General features: G+C 45.7%; 1 protein-coding gene and 1 pseudogene across 1 annotated transcript in view; both read left to right on the top strand.

The window, feature by feature from the left end:
• LOC147660683 (heme-binding protein 2-like) overlaps nt 1-14,188 on the top strand; it is a 41,320-nt gene extending 27,132 nt beyond the window's left edge. Inside the window, exons 4-5 of the mRNA XM_086951535.1 lie at nt 9,219-9,384; nt 11,688-14,188. Of these exons, the coding sequence (XP_086807661.1) occupies nt 9,219-9,384; nt 11,688-11,865 (344 nt within the window). The 3' untranslated portion in view covers nt 11,866-14,188. The remainder of the gene's footprint in view (nt 1-9,218; nt 9,385-11,687) is intronic.
• Nucleotides 14,189-16,874: 2,686 nt separating this feature from the next.
• On the top strand, nt 16,875-17,974 carry LOC147660682 (uncharacterized; annotated as a pseudogene).
• The last annotated feature ends 2,152 nt before the right edge of the window (nt 17,975-20,126 follow it).

The raw sequence follows: 20,126 nt of genomic DNA, 5'->3' as shown, positions 1-20,126 counted from the left end.
GCGGATGACACGCAAATACTTGTTACCCTTGACCATGATATCAATGATACAAAAGAACGTTTTAAAGAGTGTCTGATCAAGGTTAAAAACTGGATGAGTCTGAACCACTTACAACTAAATGGTGCAAAATCTGAAATAATGACCTTTGGTCAAGCGAGTGCACATTGGACTCAAGACTGGTGGCCCCCGGAATTGGGGGAATGTCCGGTCCCAAAAGAATCCGTTCGCAACCTCGGAATCCACATGGATAATAAATTATCCATGAAGGACCATGTGAACCATACTGTCGGGACCTGTTTTGGAATCATGCGAAGCCTCCGCAGAGCTTTCAAATGGATACCAAAAGAAGCTCGCAAAGTTCTAGTGCAGGGCCTCATAATAAATAGGTTAGACTACTGTAATTCCATCCTGCTTGCCATAAATGAGTGCCATATAAAGAGGCTACAAGTTGTTCAAAACACTGCTGCCCGTCTGATTCTTGGACTCCCAAAACGATCCCCTTCCTCTCCAAGCCTAAAGAACCTACACTGGCTCACAATAAAAAAAAGAGTCATTTTTAAAATCATGTGTCTAGTTCATAAACATATGCATGGCACTGGACCCAAATACTGGAACCAAAAATTGACCTGGTACCAGCCCGGACGAGAACTGAGATCCAGCTCCAAGTTCCTACTCACTCCATCTAGAGTACAAACAGTCAGAAATGGGGGACGTGCTTTTTCCCATATGGCACCCCTCCTATGGAACAAACTTCCGCTGAACATCCGTGCAACGACCGAGCACATGAGGTTCCGAAAATTGCTGAAAACATGGCTTTTCAGCTAGGTCTTGCCTTTTTTAGGATCTCTCCTCTTTTTCTCTGGGACTGTCCGCATGCGCCATGAGACTCCCTCACGGGATGTGATATGTTCTGCGCAATACAAATTTCCAGACTAGACTAGACTAGACTAGAGCGTGGTAAAAACCCTTGTTGTATAGGCTGGTTCCCGTGACACTGACACACCTTCAGGTCCATGGGAGCCAAAATGACAAAATTATTGCTGGGGCCCGGGTCATATGACCCAATTTTTAATATTAATTGGGAAGAATTGTTGGTAGGATGGTAAAGTGGTAAGCTTATTTAGTTATGAAATGTAAGCAATTTGATCCATTTTAAGTGTATGCAGTTCTGTGCGTTTTGTTTCCAAATATGTATTCCTGCCCGCTGTGCGCGCACAAACTGCTCTCTCTCCCCACCAGTAGATCTGTTGAGGCATGATGCTTGTCTTGAATTCTACTGAGCAGGGTGAATGAGCTAGGCATCTTAAGAGGGTTTGGGGAGGAGGGTGCTTCCTCTGTCACCCCAACTCGCCCATCCCAATAACATTTTCAAAAAGATGTGGTCAAGTGGTGGATTTTTTTAGCATCATTTTCTTCATTAATTTGATAAGAAGACGAAGCGTGAGAAGAACTCGTGACATATTCCAGTACTTTAATGATGTACAAAGGAAGCTGGCTCTTCCTAGGAGCTAAGGGGCATATTATCAAGGACAGGCGATACATTATCGCCGCTTTTATCGGCAGGAAACTCCCGATAAAGCGGCGATAATGGCCTTGATAATATGCTCTATGAATTCCAATCGAAGCCCATGTTAGATGTGAAGACATCTAACATGGGCATCGATTGGAATTCATAGAGCATATTATCAAGGCCATTATCTTTTATCGGCAGGAAACTCCCGATAAAGCGGCGATAATGGCCTTGATAATATGCTCTATGAATTCCAATCGAAGCCCATGTTAGATGTGAACACATCTAACATGGGCATCGATTGGAATTCATAGAGCATATTATCAAGGCCATTATCGCCGCTTTATCGGCAGTTTCCTGTCGATAAAAGCGGCGATAATGTATCGCCTGTCCTTGATAATATGCCCCTAAACCCATTATTTCAAAAACTGCCCTGTATTCACACCTATGTCAGAAAGTGCCTCAGTGTACCATGGTTAGATTTTTCGGTCGGTGTGCCCCATGAGTGACGAATCACCTCCAGTATGCCAAGGCTAACTTTTTGTATTGGGTGCCCCCGGCCCTAACTATATGCCATCGACATTGCCTTATACCAAGAATTACGTACAACTTGTCAGAATGTTGCCATTGTTGCCTCCCCATATACCACCATGGCAAAAACTGCACCTGTTTTCTAAAGGCCTGTATTTTCCATGGGGCGTCCTCATTCCATCGATGCCCCCATATGCCCAGAAGTATTCCCAGTCTGCCAGGGCAGAAAACTTCAAAAAATAACCCCCCCTCCCAACAGCCTCATTTCATTATTGCTCTTCTAAATAAGCCAAGACTTACCTCCAGTATGTCATGGCATGGTAAGAAACACACTCAATACCCTAAAACATACATACACACCCACTCACATGCAGAGATGCTTTCACATACACTCACAAACTGTCACTCTATAACACTCTCAGACACACACACGCTGTCACCCACTCTCACAATGCACTTTCTCTCATACACACCCTCACAAACACATTCTCGCTCACCCATTCAATCCCTCCCACTCCCACTGTCCACGTCTGCCTGTGTGGTCTTACCAAGGTTTGCACTTCTGCAGCCCATGCCACACCTGTCTTACCCTTTAATGAAGCTTGTGATGAACATTTCCCTAATCACTTTTCAGCAAATGGCATTGTCAACGCTTATATTCGTGATATAACATACGGGTTGACCCAAAAGCACTGGGACCTGGGTAGTCAATAGTATATGAAAAGGGGGTCCCAGTTAGCACAAAATTAAACTGTACTGACTCAGAATTCTTAAAATAGACTATACAGAATTTCATAGACACAAGCTTAGAGAGATGCTATTTAATACACATCCTCATTATGCAAAATAATTACCATTTCTTTTAACAGAACACTTATGAAGTTCACATGCCCAGGACAGAGGGCGTGGGGAGGAAAGGAAAAAGGAAAGTGTAAGGTAGTGTAACAAATAAAATTAGTCATACAGAATTGCCTGTGGTCCTATACACATTTCACATTAAGTACCACACATGACATAATGTACATTGTCACAAATTGATTCATGTACTCAAGAGGCCTATCCTGTTATCAGCATACACAGTCACTAATGAAATAATGGTGTGGGGGTGGAGTGGGAGGGCACAAAGGAGATGGTGGTATCCTTAATTCCGTCTGGTATGGATGGTGGGCCAGAGGCTCCTGGTTAGAAAGAGAGCGTAAGCCTATTCACGCTAGAGCTCAGTTGTAACAAGGTTCCCCAAGTAAAGGAAAATAGATGGAAAGAATCCCCGTATTTTTCTTGTGCGTATTTTATCTCAAAATATTAAGCGCTTCCGTTGATAAATCGGGAGCTGTTCCACGTATTGATCGCGACGTTCTAGGACCGGAATGAATCCGTGCTCGGCATACCAGTGTGAACGCGCGGGCGTTCCAACGTTGACTGCAAATTTGCCGTCAACGTTGGAACGCCCGCGCGTTAAAATAAAATACGCACAAGAAAAATACGGGGATTCTTTCCATCTATTTTCCTTTACTTGGGGAACCTTGTTTTAATACTGGAAGCCGTTTTTCGGTTTATGTAAACAGTGGATTTTCTTCAAGGAAATCGTTACAACTGAGCTCTAGCGTGAATAGGCTTACGCTCTCTTTCTAACCAGGAGCCTCTGGCCCACCATCCATACCAGACGGAATTAAGGATACCACCATCTCCTTTGTGCCCTCCCACTCCACCCCCACACCCCAACACTGTTAGTCCTGAAGAAGACCCCGCTGTAGGGCAATAGCGTCGCCTACTCTTCTGGGGTCGAAACGTCGACACGTCTTTGTCTACTCCTACCTGTTAACAAATGGATCATTAGTGACTGTGTATGCTGATAACAGGATAGGCCTCTTGAGTACATGAATCAATTTGTGACAATGTACATTATGTCATGTGTGGTACTTAATGTGAAATGTGTATAGGACCACAGGCAATTCTGTATGACTAATTTTATTTGTTACACTACCTTACACTTTCCTTTTTCCTTTCCTCCCCACGCCCTCTGTCCTGGGCATGTGAACTTCATAAGTGTTCTGTTAAAAGAAATGGTAATTATTTTGCATAATGAGGATGTGTATTAAATAGCATCTCTCTAAGCTTGTGTCTATGAAATTCTGTATAGTCTATTTTAAGAATTCTGAGTCAGTACAGTTTAATTTTGTGCTAACTGGGACCCCCTTTTCATATACTAACGCTTATATTCGGGCATGCAATGAATGAAATGGTGTACTTCCATAAAATAGGTAAACAAGGTTTATATTTGTTTTTAATCTCTCAATCAAGCAGTAACCTCTACTGTATTACTTTGCAAATTAAACAAATTTAACAAAAATCAAAGGATCTTTTGTCATACTTGACCCTTTCAGACAGTCCTGGATTTTTAGCCAGCAACACTTTCCGTTTTGGGATTTCCAGCCCCTACTTACATTGTTAAAAATAACAAGTCTCAGAATTCAGCATTGCTGTACCTGGTCCAGCTCAACGTGTCACACAGGACAATGGGCCACTTGTCAACTATGTAAAAAGTAAAAAAGAAAAAAGTTTCCTTTGCGATTTGCGGTCTTTATTCATTGAAGCAAAGTTTAATTAGTGAATTGATGAAAGGGCAAAGATTGCATTTCGTGCACAGATGTTAGAATTCCAGCACTTTTTTGACGAATATTCAGACTCCACTCAAACAATGGAGCTTGCAAAAAATGCAACGCAGCACACATGGAAACAGCAAAAACGAGGAGAAATAAACTACAATGGAAGCCCCCATGGGCTGTGCTATTGCAATTCCCAGCCCTCCTACGGTCATGCTGTGCAGCAGTAGAAGCAAGGGAATGCAGCTGAACTGAGAAGATGCAAAGGAAGCCTCATTGCTAATGTCCCTGTGCCCATGAGATCCCTGACTTGGGTGCGCTCATTCACAAGTACCTCAAATTAAATGTTGCTGATGCTGAAGCCCCTGTGCCTTGGAGAAGTTAGCGCCCGTATTCAAGAGACTCCGAGACATATTTACAATGAAGTGCCAGAGTGCGGCGTTAGCCTTCCTGGCTTCACGCCGCACTCCGCCACTTCAGAAGCGCAGGGCTGCACCATATTTACAACAATAAATATGTTGTTGTGCTGGCGCTTAACTTTGCAGCTTAGCGCCAATGCAGGCATCCATGCACCATAGTGCAAGACTGCCTGCGTTGAGGGGAACGCATACAAAACCCCTCAGCACGCCTCATCCTCAACATCCGTGCCACAGCCACCTCACCGCCCACCTGAAAGACCTACACTGGCTCCCCGTCAAGAAGAGGATCACCTTCTACACCCGAACCGCCAGCTTCGCTCCGCCGACCTCGCCCTCGCCATCGTCCCACGCATCCACAGGACCTCCACCGGTGGCAGATCCTTCTCATACCTCGCCGCCAAGACATGGAACACCTTTCCCACCCAGCTGCGACAGACCCAGGACCTGATGACCTTCGGGAGACATCTCAAGACCTGGCTGTTCAAGCAGTAGCTGCACCACCACCCCGGCTCAGCCCCTTGAGACCCTCCCGGGTGATTAGTGTGCTCTACAAATAAGTGATTGATTGATTGTTTATGTGCAGGAAGGTCTCCCTTCCTGCACATAAACAATCTTTAAATGACGTTTTGTAACTTTGATGTGCGCTGCTTAGAAAATGCAAAATCTCATTTCTTTTTTTTTAGATTATGTGCAGGAAGGGAGACCTTCCTGCACATAAATAATCAATGGCAATTTGCTGTTTCTGTGTGTGCTGCGCATCGCAGCACACACGGAAACAGCAAAAACAAGGAGACATAAAGCATTTCTCCTAGTTTTGCCTGTTTAAGACTAGATTTTCCCTGGTCTTAATTTTGGCGCTGCCACCTATTTACGCCACTGTTGTAAATAGAGGGCAGCATCAAAATCAATGGGTGTTGTGGTGGAACGCCCACCGCAACACCCATTGCCCTCCCCTTTCACGCTAAGTGCAATGTGAAAGGGGGCCTTATTTACAAAGCAGCCTTAAGTGGCTTAACGCTGCCTTGTAAGTAAGGCCTCCATCACAACATCACTGAAAGTGATGTTGTGGTGGCGATAGAGGCTTGTAAATATGACCCTCCATTTCTCAATCACCAACGGCACACTACCACTCTCAAAGGCCTGCAGGGGTTGGTTACCTCTCTGCCACCTTCAGGAACTCTGCAGGGCATTGCCATCCTCACACACCTTACAAAAAAATTCCACTTTTGATAGTGTAAGAGGTTGATGGCTACATGTCTGTAGAACCTGATTTTATAATTGGAGAGGGATTACCGTCTAGAAAACAGTACAGTATGGATAAACCTGGTACTATTAAAGGGCCATCCAGTGATGTAACAAATAGGTTTTAAAAACCAATCAGACTCCTAAAACAAAAGCACATTCTGGAACACTTATTGGTAATGATTCTTGGTGATGTAAGGCTAGGTAAGAAGACCAGCTTTACGTTTATCATTCGATAGGCCCTTTCTAGGTCTAGCGTGACATCTAATTTGTCTGACCTATTGCTACCAAATCTTTAAAACATTCATAGAGTGGGCTTGGGCTTTGCCCATAGGAGTGTATCACTCTCACCACATACTATTGGCTGCCTTAAAGTATAATTCCGCTTTCTAAGGCATTTTTGCATGGTCATGCATGTAGGACTATTTTACATATCAAAAGTATACTGAATCGTCACATACTAAATTATTTATCTCTTAGATGCAGCCTCTACAGAAAAGGTTGTGTTTAGTTTTTTTTATTTCTGCTGGCTTTTTTATTTTTTTGTTTTGGTCAGGACTAAAAATGTGAGGCAGACCTGTTGGCTTTGCCAGTGCTTGTTTAAACAGTTGCTTGTGCTGCCCATTTCTAACTAAAAGAGGGTGTACCACGAGGCTGACTAGATCTGGCATTAGCTAAGACATTTTGATTGCACTAAATTTACATCTATAGTATAGTTACTTAGAAGGCCTTTCAGCCAGTCCTCTTCAAGCATTGGTCTGCTATCGTCATTCACTTTTTTCTACCACCTGCTGTAGCATACAGTATGGGCCAGTTGATCATCCCACTCTATCATTTGGTTAACTTTAGTGTGATTGACAGGATTAGATATTTGACAAGTAGCACACCCACACACAAAGTAGTTCCCTTTAATGCCAGGGACTACTATGGCAGTATGTGCTATTGGAGGCCAGAATATATTTTTGATTTTAGTTGTTTTTTCCCCTCAGATTGATAAGGGCCCAAAAATAAACCTTTGCAAGAAACGTCAAACAACAGACATTGACAAAGCCAAAAGACTGCCAGCCGCCATCAGGCATATCGGCTTTGCCCGTGCTTGCTTTTCCATGTATTTTAAGAATCACACAACCCCAGATGAAGGCAGTGATGGCTGAAGTAGAACAGGAAGACCGTATTTTGAGTTAAGTACGCTGCTTCAATTAACTGGGTGCTCCTGGAAGTCTTGCTCTGACAGGCAGCACCTTGTTCTGTTGCAACCCTGCAGCCGTGGCGCCAAGGAGTCCTGGATGGTGTGTTTTTTAATGTTGGTAGCTCAGGGGCATATTTACAAGCCCCTATCACCATCACAATATCACTTTTAGTGACGTTGTGATGGCGATAGGAGCTTTGCCTTATCTACAAGGCGGTGTTAAGAGACAATGTGGCTTAACAATGTCTTGTAAGTAAGGCCCCATTTCACACTACACTTAGCGTGAAAGGGGCGTGCAAGGGGTGTTGCGGTGGGCGTTCCACTGCAACACCTATTGATTTTGACACAGCCCCCTATTTACAAGAGCTGGGTAAATAGGAGGCAGCTCCAAAATGAAGATCAGGGAAAACCTTGTCTTAAACAGGCAAAACAAGGAGAAATGCTTTATTTCTCCTTGTTTTTACTGTTTCCATGTTTGCTGCCTTGGGCAACACACATAGAAACAGCAAAACGCCAATGATTGTTTATGTGCAAGAAGGTCCCCCTTCCTGCACTTAAACAATCATTTAAAAAAATAAACGTTTTGCAACTTCTATGTGTGCTGCATTATGCAGCACACATAGACGTTGCAAAACGGCATTTCAAGATTGTTTATGTGCAGGAAGGGGGACCTTCCTGCACATATACAAACTTCCCCTCAACTACTCCGCAGGGAGAAATACAGAGCTGCACCATATTCTAGTGAATATAGTGCGTTTCTAAAGTGATAAAGCGTGTCGTTAGCCTTCTTGGCTTAAGGACACGCTTTGCCACTTTCTTGTAAATATGCCCCTAAGTGCTTTCATTTCGCTGTGCACTGGTGGTGGCGGCAGGGATTCATTACAGGTGACAGGGACAGGGACAGGCCATTTGCCCAGGAACAAGGGCGTGAGCATACTGGCAGGTAACGGTATACACCTGTTACAACGCAACTTTTACAACTACCTACCATTACAACGCAACTTTTACAACGCATACCATTACAACGCATTGCGCTGGGGGGCGCTCTAGGATAGGGAATAAGTTTAATTTACTATCCAACACCTTCCCTAGTGTCCACGGGGACTGGAGTTGGAATAGTAAATTATACTTACCACTATCCAGCACCTCTAAGCGCTATGCGTTGTAATGGTATGCGTTGTAATGGTCACGTTGTAATGGTAGGTAGTTGTAATGGTATGCGTTGTAACGTCATACATCCCAGGTAACTGACTATTATGGCACCTTCCAGGTCCCCAAAGCACTCTCACAACCCGGAATGCCCACATCTGTCCTCAAGGCGCTGGCGGCTGTTGTGGAAATTAAGTGAGCTATTGCCCACAGTCGCATGGTGCTGAGTGGAGCTGCCGCTGGTGCCGGGGATCGAATCCTGAATCCTGTGCTCCGAAGTCAGCTGCCCTGGCCGCTGCACCACACCTCTCCACCTCTTAGAGAAACCGAGGTACAGCATTCCTTATTTTTCATCTCTGGCTGTTCCTCCTCTATTCCTTGCCGGTTTCACCTCTGGACAGAAAATGGAATTTAAATGGCTGGACATGTATATAGTTCAGGCATTGGTACTTTTCTGAAGGTGTTTGATACCCTTCGACTGGCACACCTGTTCCTTTAGGGTGTTTTCAGTTAGGGTTGCTTAATTGATTCAGGGGTGCACATTTCCTTGTTTGAAACCAAACCTGTCTTTCCAGAGACCAAGATAGAGATGACTGTACCAGTGACCATGGTGGTGAAAACTGGCTGTCCGGACCTTCACATGTCGTTTTTCGTCCCGCCGGTTCACCAGGAATGCCCGCCAAAGCCAACCAGTGAAGACGTCTTCATCGAGGAGAGGAAGGGCGCCGCCATCTTTGTCAGGTAGGAAGAGGGCTCTGCTCTAGTTGTAGGAAGTTAGGATTTGGATGTATAGGAATATATATTCAGAAAATCATTGACATCTGGCATCAATGTTTCTGCTAGGCCCATTTTGAAAACGTTTTAATCCTGAAAGGCAAAGACTCCAGAAAAAAGAACCAGGAAGTAAAGCAAATCAAAGTATTGCAATATGATGCCCATTTTTCCAGTTTCTGAAGTGTTTTTTGAACTGGTTTATGTATGTTTTTCCCCATTTGAGAGCTGAGCACTTCCACCTTTTCCTCTGCCCAGTTTGGCACACTCAAAAATTCTCATTTCCTGGTGTGACTTCTGTTTTGCTCTCAGGATTGGAAAACACAGGGTATGATTATTTTTGTTCACTGCCTTACATATTAGCCTCACTTTTTGCAGTATTACAGCAGACTTCTTCAGCTGTCTGTCGTAGACATCATGGTATACAATCTTGGGGGCATATTACCAACAACTAGCGATAATGTTTGTCTCTAACTTGTTTAGAGACAAAAATTATCGCCGCACATCGGCGATTTTTATCGCAGATAAACCTTGCTATCAACAAGGTTTATCGCAAATGCGATAAAAAACGGCCGAAATGCATGAATATCGCTGAAAAGTCAGCGATATTCATGCATTATCGAGCAAATGCTCTTAGCCATGTTATCCACCTCCCATTGGATAACATGGCTAAGAACTGCTCAGGGCAGGTGTCAGCTTTTGGAGATATTCCCGCTTAGCGCGAATATCTCCAAAAGTTGGTAATAGGAGATAGCGATGTTAGCGACTGTTTTCAGTCTCTAACATCTTGGCACGCCCACTTTGCATCTCATTAGTGATAAATATCACTGACATGCAAAGTGGGGCCCAAGATGGTCGCTATCTCCTACTAGCTGTCGCTAACTGGTGTTAGCGACAGCTTGGTAATAGGGAGATAATTTTATCTCCGCTTTCTTGGCTTTTAAAGCCAAAAAAGCGGAGATAAATCCCCTTGATAATATGCCCCTTGGTTCCCTGCTCTTTTTTGGATATCTTGTTTGTCCCACCACTTTGTTTACCCTTGTATGTGATTAGATGGGGCATATCCTTCTACCACTGACCCCATGGAAGGCCTGGTTTTTGTTTTTACTTCCTGTTGTTGTTTATCCCTCTGTATGAGCGCATGGTATATAATGTATCCTTTTCTTTAGAGCTCACTTTCCATTGCTCCCTTCTCATTCACCCCATCTCTGCCCAAAGAATATTTTCTATACTTTTAAGATGTTCCACTGTGTTACTTGACGTAAAGTGATGACGCAAAGTGGTGGCCAACTTGAAAATATAGAAAACAATGGGGCATATGCATGAGGGGATTGCGCCACTGGAACGTCACTTTTATCAATGTACTGGTGACACAATGCCCTGCTCCATATTCACTTTTTGTGACTTAACGCCGCTTTGCAAATATGGTACCCTTTAACATAGGTATATGAGTGAAAGGGGCGTGCAGTGGGTGTTGTTGTGGGCGTTCCACCGCAAAACCCATTGCATGGTTCGGTGCATTGCTTTTTGACGCTGCCCAGGCAACGCCAAAAACAAACGGCATGCAAAAGCTGGCATTAGATTGGCGTAACGGGGAGAAATACTTTTATTTCTCCTTGTTTTTGCCTTTTCTGTGTGTGCTGCATTCTACAGCACGTCTAGAAAGAGCAAACACCATTAAAGATTGTTTTTGTGCATGAAATGGTAATTTGCTACTTCTGTGTGTGCTGCAGAATGCAAATCCCCATTATTGATTGTTTATATGCAGCTTCTCATTGTTTTTTCCTTTTGCTTGGTGCTACATACTGCAGCACACATATAAAGAGGTAAACACCTCTCATGATTGTTTTTGTGCGGAAAGATGTCCCTTCCTGCACAAAAACAATCACCCCCTACAACACAGACACCCTTGCACCAGTGCGCAAGAGTGACTGCATTGGCACATGGCAGTTCATTGTGCGCCAGCGCAGGGCAAAAGGACAAGAATGCGCCGTATCTTGTAGATAGGGCGCATCCTGCCCTTTTCTTTTGACGCACGGCAGTGCAGCAGGAAGGCTTGCTTTGCTGCTGTGCGTCAAAATGTAGTACATGAGGCCCAATGTGTACCACAAGAGATCAAAAATATCAAGTGATGTACACAGGGAGTGGTGTGCACCTTACAATAGTGGACACAGTAAGTGTAGCATCCCAGAAGAGAGCAGGTACAGTTATTAGCATTGTCGCAAAGTTAGTGCAAGTTACAAGCCTACTCTCTGCTCTCGTCCTCTTTGTAGGTCCTTTGGCGGCTTTGCGTCTCCAGAGAAGTTTGCAGAAGAGGCCCAGCGGTTGATGCAGAGCCTGATAAAGGATGAGCAATCCTTCCATCAAGACTTCTACTACTCTGCAGGCTATGACAGCCCATTCAAGGTCTTCAACCGCCACAATGAGGTGTGGTACTTCAAGAAGGAGTAAAGGCCGATCCCCTAACAACGCCAAGAAGACTGAGCGGGGCAAATTCAATTTCACAGAGACATGCTCGAAAGGGAGCAAAGGATTTTGTTTGTGGAACGTCTCCGCTTCCCCATCCTCCTTCTCATGGTTTTTACTAATTCAGTTGGATTTGGGAGTTACACTTAAAATAAAAAAAACATTCATCCAGTCATGAAGGACACTGAAGTTCACAGGGATCTGATCATTCACAAACATAACTATTATTGTACATGTAACCTCTCATAATTTCACTCATTGGTCAATCGTAGATTGTATTGTATTGTAATTGCATTTGTATAGCGCTTACTACCCCTGACGAGGCGTTGAAGTGCTTTTTTCTGTGAGTAGCATGCTACTTCGGGACCCATAGAGGATTCGTGTTGATTAAGTATAGTGAAACATGCAAATACATTTTAAGTGGGGGATAGGTTAGTCAGTTATTTGTATTCTGAAGGATAGCGGAAGGATAGAGGAGGAAAAAAGGTTTGTATTCAACAATGTTAGGATATACCCCGGGAGGAGGAGAACTGCATTCCGTGTTCATGGTTCTAAAAACCCTAAAGCATATAAAATCGTTCACTTGTGCGTCAACTGTTCTGTACCTCGGTTTCAAACTATTGGAAAAAAAAAGTACTTAAAAAAAATAATTGAAAATCATTTGTTCCATTCCTACTTTGGTGCTACACTCAGAGCCCTAGACGTTTCTACATAGTTACAGAACCTCTAATCAAATGAATCTGATACCAATATATGTCACGGGCTCTCTAGATAAAAACGTCACAGTCCACTTCAGTTGGTCAACATAAAACCCAAAATGCTTACTACTTAAGCATGTGTAATCGAGCAGGATTTTGGCAGTCTCAATGGGGAGTAAGATTGACTTATTGTATGATGTCTACCCCCATGGTTTGTGTGGGTAATGATGCCTTGAAAATATCTAGGAAGAATTATTTTTTTAAATCACTTCCAACATGGGAGCTTAAATTGACGAGGTTCGGCCTTCCACACAAACAACCCGCTTCACAGATGGGGCCATTTGTGAAATTCACACCTACAAGGTAATAGTTTTGAATTCCTGCACGCCTACTTTACCTTATCCCTTCAAGTATTATTCCTAAATTCGCTCCTCTTTTTTGGATTGGTGTTTCATGGGATACCTAGATAGGTTTTTTAATATGACATGAAAACTGAGACTACAGCCATAATCCTAGAAAGTATATTGTTGTACTAACTACTGTATATGCATTAAGGTTTAGGCTCTATGCATCTTGCTTGCAGTTTGTAAAAGTAACTTTTTTTTTTTAACACCAGTGTCAATCAAGCCTTCAGCAACTACTACCTCCAAGTGGCATTGACACATACTTGCCATAGAATCCCTCCAAAAGATGGATGCACCACAGCACCCACGCCTATATGAATAGACTGAAGTTTTCTTGCAAGTTAGGACCAGACTACAAAGGGCCTGTTAAATTATGATCTTGGAAATGCTGGCAGGACAATCTCACCAGAATGTAAGAAGTAGAACATGCATAGCATTTACCAGAATGTGTAGATGTTGGCGATATAAGCCTAAACCATTGGAATAAATCACATCAGATAAATCTCAAACACATCAATGTCGTTTTTTTATCAGATGTGATAATTAAGCCAGGGCTGGTGACTTAGTGGACTAATGCGTCTGTTATAGGTGTCTGTGTGTGACCTCAAGGTCACAGGTTCAAATCCTGGCGGGTTCACTCTGTCTTTCATCCTCCTGAGGTTGATAAAATGAGTACCATTGAGTTGGGTAACAATAAAACATCTGTTATTCAGAGCCAAGATGCCCACGGGTAACCTAACATAACATGTGTATTTGTGAAGCGCATGTTCACCCAGAGGTCTCTTGGCACTGAATAACATATGTTCATTGTTACCAAACTCAATGGTACTCTTTTTATCAACCTCAGATGGATGAAAGGCTGAGTGGACCCGTCGGGATTTGAACCGGTGACCATGAGGTCGAACACAGGCCCCTGTAATGGACGCATTAGTCCACTGAGCCACCAGACCCAGCTCAATATGCGCTTTGCAAATACACAGGTTATGTTATAATTATTGTACCCGACAGGCCTACTTGTAATCAGGCCCTACGTTGTACAACTTCAGCAAAGACTGGCCTGCAAATTCATATGCTAAAACCTTAAAGTTGTTTTATATTTTGTCTACTATACTAATTTTTATATTCCTTTGTTACAGTTTTAAAAACATTCCTGTACAGAATAATGAACTAAAACATGTATTCTATTAAAAACTGCTGTGTCTGTGAGTGCAAAGTCTGTCTTTGGTAATGAAAAGTCTTTGGGTGGCCTGGCTTATGGTGATTGGGCGTTTGCAGCCCAGGTGGGCAAGTCAGGTTTTAAGTCCATAGCTTATTGTGTGAGTAGTGCAATGCGGTGCCTTAAAGTATACTGTGTCCACATAACTAGTCACATGGACTGTCGAAAAAAAGAACTGCCCATCATAAACCAGCGAATCATGGTTGGCAAATCTTCTCAATGGGCGAATGATGGTGTGTGCAGGTCCCGCCTGATACAGAACAGCCTATTGAAGAGGGATGGGCACAGGCATACCGTAGAGTGGTGAAATATTAAGTACTGGCAGAAACAGAACAAAAGCAGTAATCCAGCATGCAGATGAACAATTAAGTAGGGGTGCAGTGAAGGGGCAGAGTGGGGCCTCGGAGGAGAGATGGTGTACACTGGCTCCTGGATACGAGGCACCAATGCAGGGTTTTTTTCAGAAAATGCTTCTGGTTTCTTGAAAGATTAAACAGAGCCACATTCACAAAACTAAGGAGCATCTTCACAAAGGCACTTTGGAGAACATAATGTAGTATCCGTGCAGTACTCTTATGTACCCTTGCAGGCCTTTGTGAATTGTCCCCAAAACATTTAAAATGGGGATATTCAGACACAATTGGAACAAATAGAAAGGGCTGTGCCCTCTTTTGCCTTTTTGCCAAAAGGCTTCCAATAGTATGTGAAATAGTACTCTATGCTTCAGTGACCCGCCTCCCCAGGCAGAGAGGGGGGACGGGGAGCTTAAAAGGGAGGTCTAATACCCATGCTCCCAAGATCATATAATGAATCCACCGAAGGGTAACTGTTCCTATTGTAAGATTCCAGAGAACTTTGTTGTGGAATATGTAGAGAGTGGAAAGAAGTAGAGAATCACTCATCTGAGACAGACAAGTGTCAGGTTGGTTAGGTAAACAGGGAAATTCCTCAAATTTGAAAAGTTGCCTCACACATGTTAAGGTGTCATGCTTCATCATAGGGCGTTTTTGCTCCTCGTGGGGTTGGTGCTGCAGTACCCCACAGGCCCCTCTAGAGGGCTCTTTAACGGAGATCTTTTTAAGAGAAATGCAGGCCGACCTACTCGTCGCCGCAGGGGACCCTCATAAGAGGGCGGACACCGTAGTGCCACAAGATGGCAAGCGCACCAGCCCTATAGGTCGCCAGCTGCTAGCAGCTAGCTGCAGGCACGTCACTTCCGGCGGGTGGGGGGTCTGGGTATTTAGGCTTCCCCCTCCCTCTAGGCGGCCTGCAATGTGACTCCTTCACTTTTAGGCTTAAGGTGATTTCTTTGTAGGAGTCTGCTTCAGAAGAATTCGGGGTAATTAGGGCGTCATACCCAATAGTTACCTAATTGATTCTGATCGGGGGGAAGTTCCCGCGAGCTGTGTTCGTCGTTAGAAGGACGTTTTGAGTCACGTCAGGCGCTCAGACCTAGGGTTATCCGTTCAGGCCTTGTGCACACCACATTCCCAAGTGGGGAGGTTGCTATGAAGTAGATGCGGCCTTTCTTAGAGTGGCACTAGGGCCGCAACTTCCCACCCCCCCTCCCTTTTTTATCGGGCACTTGCCCTGGGGCGCTTAGGGAGTAATAAATAAGGGCGGTCAGGGCTGACATATGTTATGTATAAGTCGGCACTAACATGTGTGTACTTTCAGGAAATGGGTACGTGTACGGCTGGCGAGGACTGGCTGGAAGGAAGCTGGGCTATGGTGGCACAACGCCTGAAGCTGAAGGAGCAATACAGATTAAAGAGTTCCGCTGAAGGAATGAAAGGAACGTTATGCCAATGTCTTTTATCTTTCAGGATTCAAAGCAAAGTAATCAGCGCAAAGGACGAGGAATCGGTCCAGGGGGCAATTGGTGGGCCAGATACAGGTATATGGTTAAGGAACAGCCCTTGGTGTGGACACAGAGGGAGGGGGCATGCACACAGAAAGGGAGAGGGAGCACGACAGAGTGATGTCAGAAAGATTGTCACCTACAAGTGCACCAACTAACGTTACCTATTTCCCTCCATAGCCCCTTTTTCGCCCTCTCTCGCTGAGTTTACTCCGCATCGATCGCACTTTTCGTTTCCGCCTTTTTCACAACGCTGTGATGTAAGTATGGAGGGGTCTGGGACACGCACCAGTTGGTAACACAAGACGGACAGGGTACTTTTCTTCATGTGTGTGCTGTGGCTGATCCTACTTTTTATCCCCAGATCCTGTGAGGGCGAACAGAAGTGAGAATGGACAGCCAAAGTCCCCCCCCCCTCTTCCAAGTAATTACCCAGGTGCAGGACTCGTTGCCGGGCACCTCCTAGGACGCACAGTGGGCAGACTTTATGGAGATGGCAAAGCTTAAAGGCCTTGCTTGGGCACAGAGTTTGATGCACACGCCGGAGCCAGATGATTCTGGTTCCCCGGGTGATTCTCCAACGTCGGATACCCAGAACAGTGCCGATGCCGCTCCCTCCAGGCCCAAACGGATCAGAAAGCCCACTGTTAGGGATTTTCCCCAGGAATCTCTGCCGCAGACACAAAGCAAAACGGTGGCGACCCCCCCGTGAGGTCCCGTTGCAGGGGGCAATTGCTACACCGCCACCCCCGGTCCTCTCTAAGGACAACCAGGCTGCCCAAGGTAATTTCGCAACAAGAAACGATCTGGCTAAAATGATGGACACCATGAACAATTTTATGGGGCGTTTCCAAGGGGGGTTTACTGCTGCTAGCTCGCCTCAAGGTGGGGGAAGTAGCTTTGTTAGCGTGAGTCCTGCTCCGGCAGCTTCCACTGTGTGGTCATCTGTGCAAACTTCTAAGCAAGGGGATACAGTGCAGGCTGCGATCACAACAGTGGCTAATGTGACTGGGGCGCAGTGTGGCGCCTTTGGGGAGTCCCCCCGCCCGGTCACTCCCTTGGTTCCCAGCATGCCCTCTGCCTCTAGAAACGCTTCCGCAGGGGTGCCTCCTGCTGCCAGCCCATTGCCCGCGCCCTTACCTTCCCCTGTTCCTGCGATCTCCACTGCACCGCTCCTTTCCGGGCGATACTCCTTGGCTTGGCAGGTATCACAAGCTGCCAAAGAGGGTATTTGGAAAAGGGAGTTTATAGATATATTTACACTCCTTATGTTGGGTCAGCAAGGCATGGACGCTAGGAAGTTTGGGGCAAAGGAAGATGACAAAAAGGTAAAGTATCAGCCATGGCCTGAAAAGAATATTTTTAATTGGTTAGAAGCCTTTTCCATTTTAGCGTCAGTCACCATGGAAAGATTTCCTGAACAGGGCCCAGGCCTGGTACAATATTCTAGGATTATTCATAATGAGGCCTTGAAATGGGGTGGTAACGGTTGGATCAATTACGATAGGAAATTCAGAAGGAAAATGTCTCAATGCCCAGAGATGAACTGGGATCAAAAAGAAGTGCAGCTCTGGATGGAGCACATGGGAGCACGGGGCCAGCTCTCGGTTAACGCACCAGGTAGTCTTTCCGGTGGGCAGTCTTCGACAGGGGGGTCCTTTCAGTTTTGGGATAAGGGTCAACACGCCTTTCGAGGAGGCCGCAGAGGGGATGGTTACAGAGGTGGCTTCAAGCGATCCCCCCCCCCCCCCCCCCCCCGGGCACTTGCCGTCTCTTCTACAATGGGTCTTGCTCCTGGGGTAAGACATGCAAATTCTTACATGTCTGTAACACTTGTGGGGGACCCCACCTCGCAACCTCATGCCACTCTAAGCAGAGCCCACAGCCAGCAAGTAAAGGGGGACAGTCATTTTGAGATAGGCAGCATGTCTCCTGTTCTGGCTACCCCTTCCAAGCTTTCACACTCCGCCCCTTTGCAGCTAAGCGAGTTTTCTGGGCGCTCTCTTTCTCCAGTTACACCCTCTCCCCTTCCAATTTTTCATCTGCAAGCGCCAGTAGGTGTGTCCCCCGTGATCCATAGACAACATCACACCGTTGCTCAGGCGATATCCTTTAGAAGCAGACAGATCAACCAGAAGTGGTTAGGGCGAAGGTGGAAAAAGAGAGAGCATTGGGCAGAATAGGCGGTACTTTCCTGCACCCACCACTTGAGAATTTTGTTGTATCTCCCCTGGGGGTAGTTCCCAAAACGGAACCAGGTGCCTTTAGACTCATTCTTTACCTCTCCTACCCTAAAGGGACTTCGGTCAATGATGGTTTAGAGGAGGGAGCATGCTCGGTGTCATATTGTACGCTGGACGTAGCATTGGACCTGGTTAGGAGGGCGGGCAGAGGGGCCTGGTTAGCCAAAGCAGACATTGAATCAGCTTTCAGGTTATTACCAGTCCACCCGAGCAGCTATCCCCTGCTAGGTTTCGAGCTAGACGGTAAGTTCTACTATGACCAATGCATGCCCATGGGTTGCGCTGTGTCCTGTGCGTACTTCGAAGCTTTCAGTTGTTTCCTGCAATGGGCACTCCAAGACACGTACGGTGTAGAAGGGGTGACTCATTACTTGGATGACTTTTTGTTCATCGGAAGCGACAGGACACAGCTTTGCTCCCAGGCTCTGGCAGACTTCGTTCTTCTTACGGACCACCTGGGTGTACACCTTGCACCTGGTAAGACAGTGGGGCCAGTGCAAACTTTGACTTTCCTGGGTATAGAGATGGGCACGATTGCAGGGGAGTCCAGATTGCCTGCTGATAAGGTGCGCGACCTAGCAAACAAGATTCAGGCTCTGGTAGGGCTGGACAAAGCCTCCCTGGGGTGCATTCAGGGCATCTTGGGTCTCCTCAACTTTGTGGCTAGAATTATCCCAGCTGGGAGGGTCTTTGCCAGGAGACTTGCTAGGGCTACTGAGAATATCTTCAAGAAACACCACATGGTGAAGCTGAGCAAGGGCATTCAACACGATTTGGCCATGTGGTCTGAGTTTTTGCTGAACTTCAACGGGGCTGTGATTTGGAGGGCTCCTTGGGCTAGCAGCCCCGACCTTGCCCTCTACACAGATGCGTCCGGCAGGCACGGTTTTGGCGCCATCTCAGACAGGGAGTGGTGCGCTGAGAAATGGCCCAACGCTTGGATCAAGAAAAAGGTGACAGCAAAGATCACTGTACTTGAGCTGTTCCCCATCGTAGTGGCCTTTCACTTATGGCCTGCTATCCTGTCAGCCAAAAGGGTCCTGCTGTGGTCAGGCAACTTAGCAGTAGTACAGGCCATCAACTCTCACTCTGCTAGTTGCCCCCTAGTTTTATGTCTGCTGCGCGAACTGGTGCGAACTTGCCTTTACAACAATGTCAAATGTAGGGCGCGACACATTCAGGGTACCAAGAACATTGCGGCTGACGCTCTCTCTCGTTTTCAGTGGCAACGTTTCCGAGAGGCTTGGCTGAGAGCGAGAGAGGAAGCCACCCCCTTCCCAGCACACCTCTGCTACCTTTTGAAGTGGTGAACAGAATGAGGGCCCTGGGGGAAATGTCGTTGGCGCCGAACACTAACAAGAGATACTAGGCATGTGTGAACAAATTCTGTGCCACTGTGGGGTCGTGGGAGGACTCTGGGGCAGCCGCAGAGTTGAAAGTTCAGGCCTTCATTCTGTGGGCCAAAGATAACAAAAAGAGCCACTCTTGGATAACAGGCCACTTAGCAGCCATTAGCCACAACACCAAGATGAAGAGGCAGGCTGACCCGACCAGGACCTTTGTTATCAGGGCAGCTTTAAATGGGTGGGCGAGAGGTGAATCCAAAGCGCCTGAACAGATCGCCCATTGATTTCACAACACTACAAAGCATGATCTTGTGTTTGCCTCAGGTTACCTCCTCTGTTTTCGAGGCGGCTTTGTTTGCATCCGCTTTCAGCGTAGCTTTCTTTGGCGCTTTCAGGATCTCCGAGCTGGTGGCCAAATCTAAGAATGACACGTCAGGTGTAGCCATGTTACTGCAGGATGTGTCAGTAATAGGTGATG

Source organism: Lissotriton vulgaris, unplaced genomic scaffold (assembly GCF_964263255.1).
Source record: "Lissotriton vulgaris unplaced genomic scaffold, aLisVul1.2 SCAFFOLD_763, whole genome shotgun sequence".
In the NCBI taxonomy this organism is placed as follows: Eukaryota; Metazoa; Chordata; class Amphibia; order Caudata; family Salamandridae; genus Lissotriton; species Lissotriton vulgaris.
This window is presented reverse-complemented; position numbering and strand designations above follow the sequence as displayed.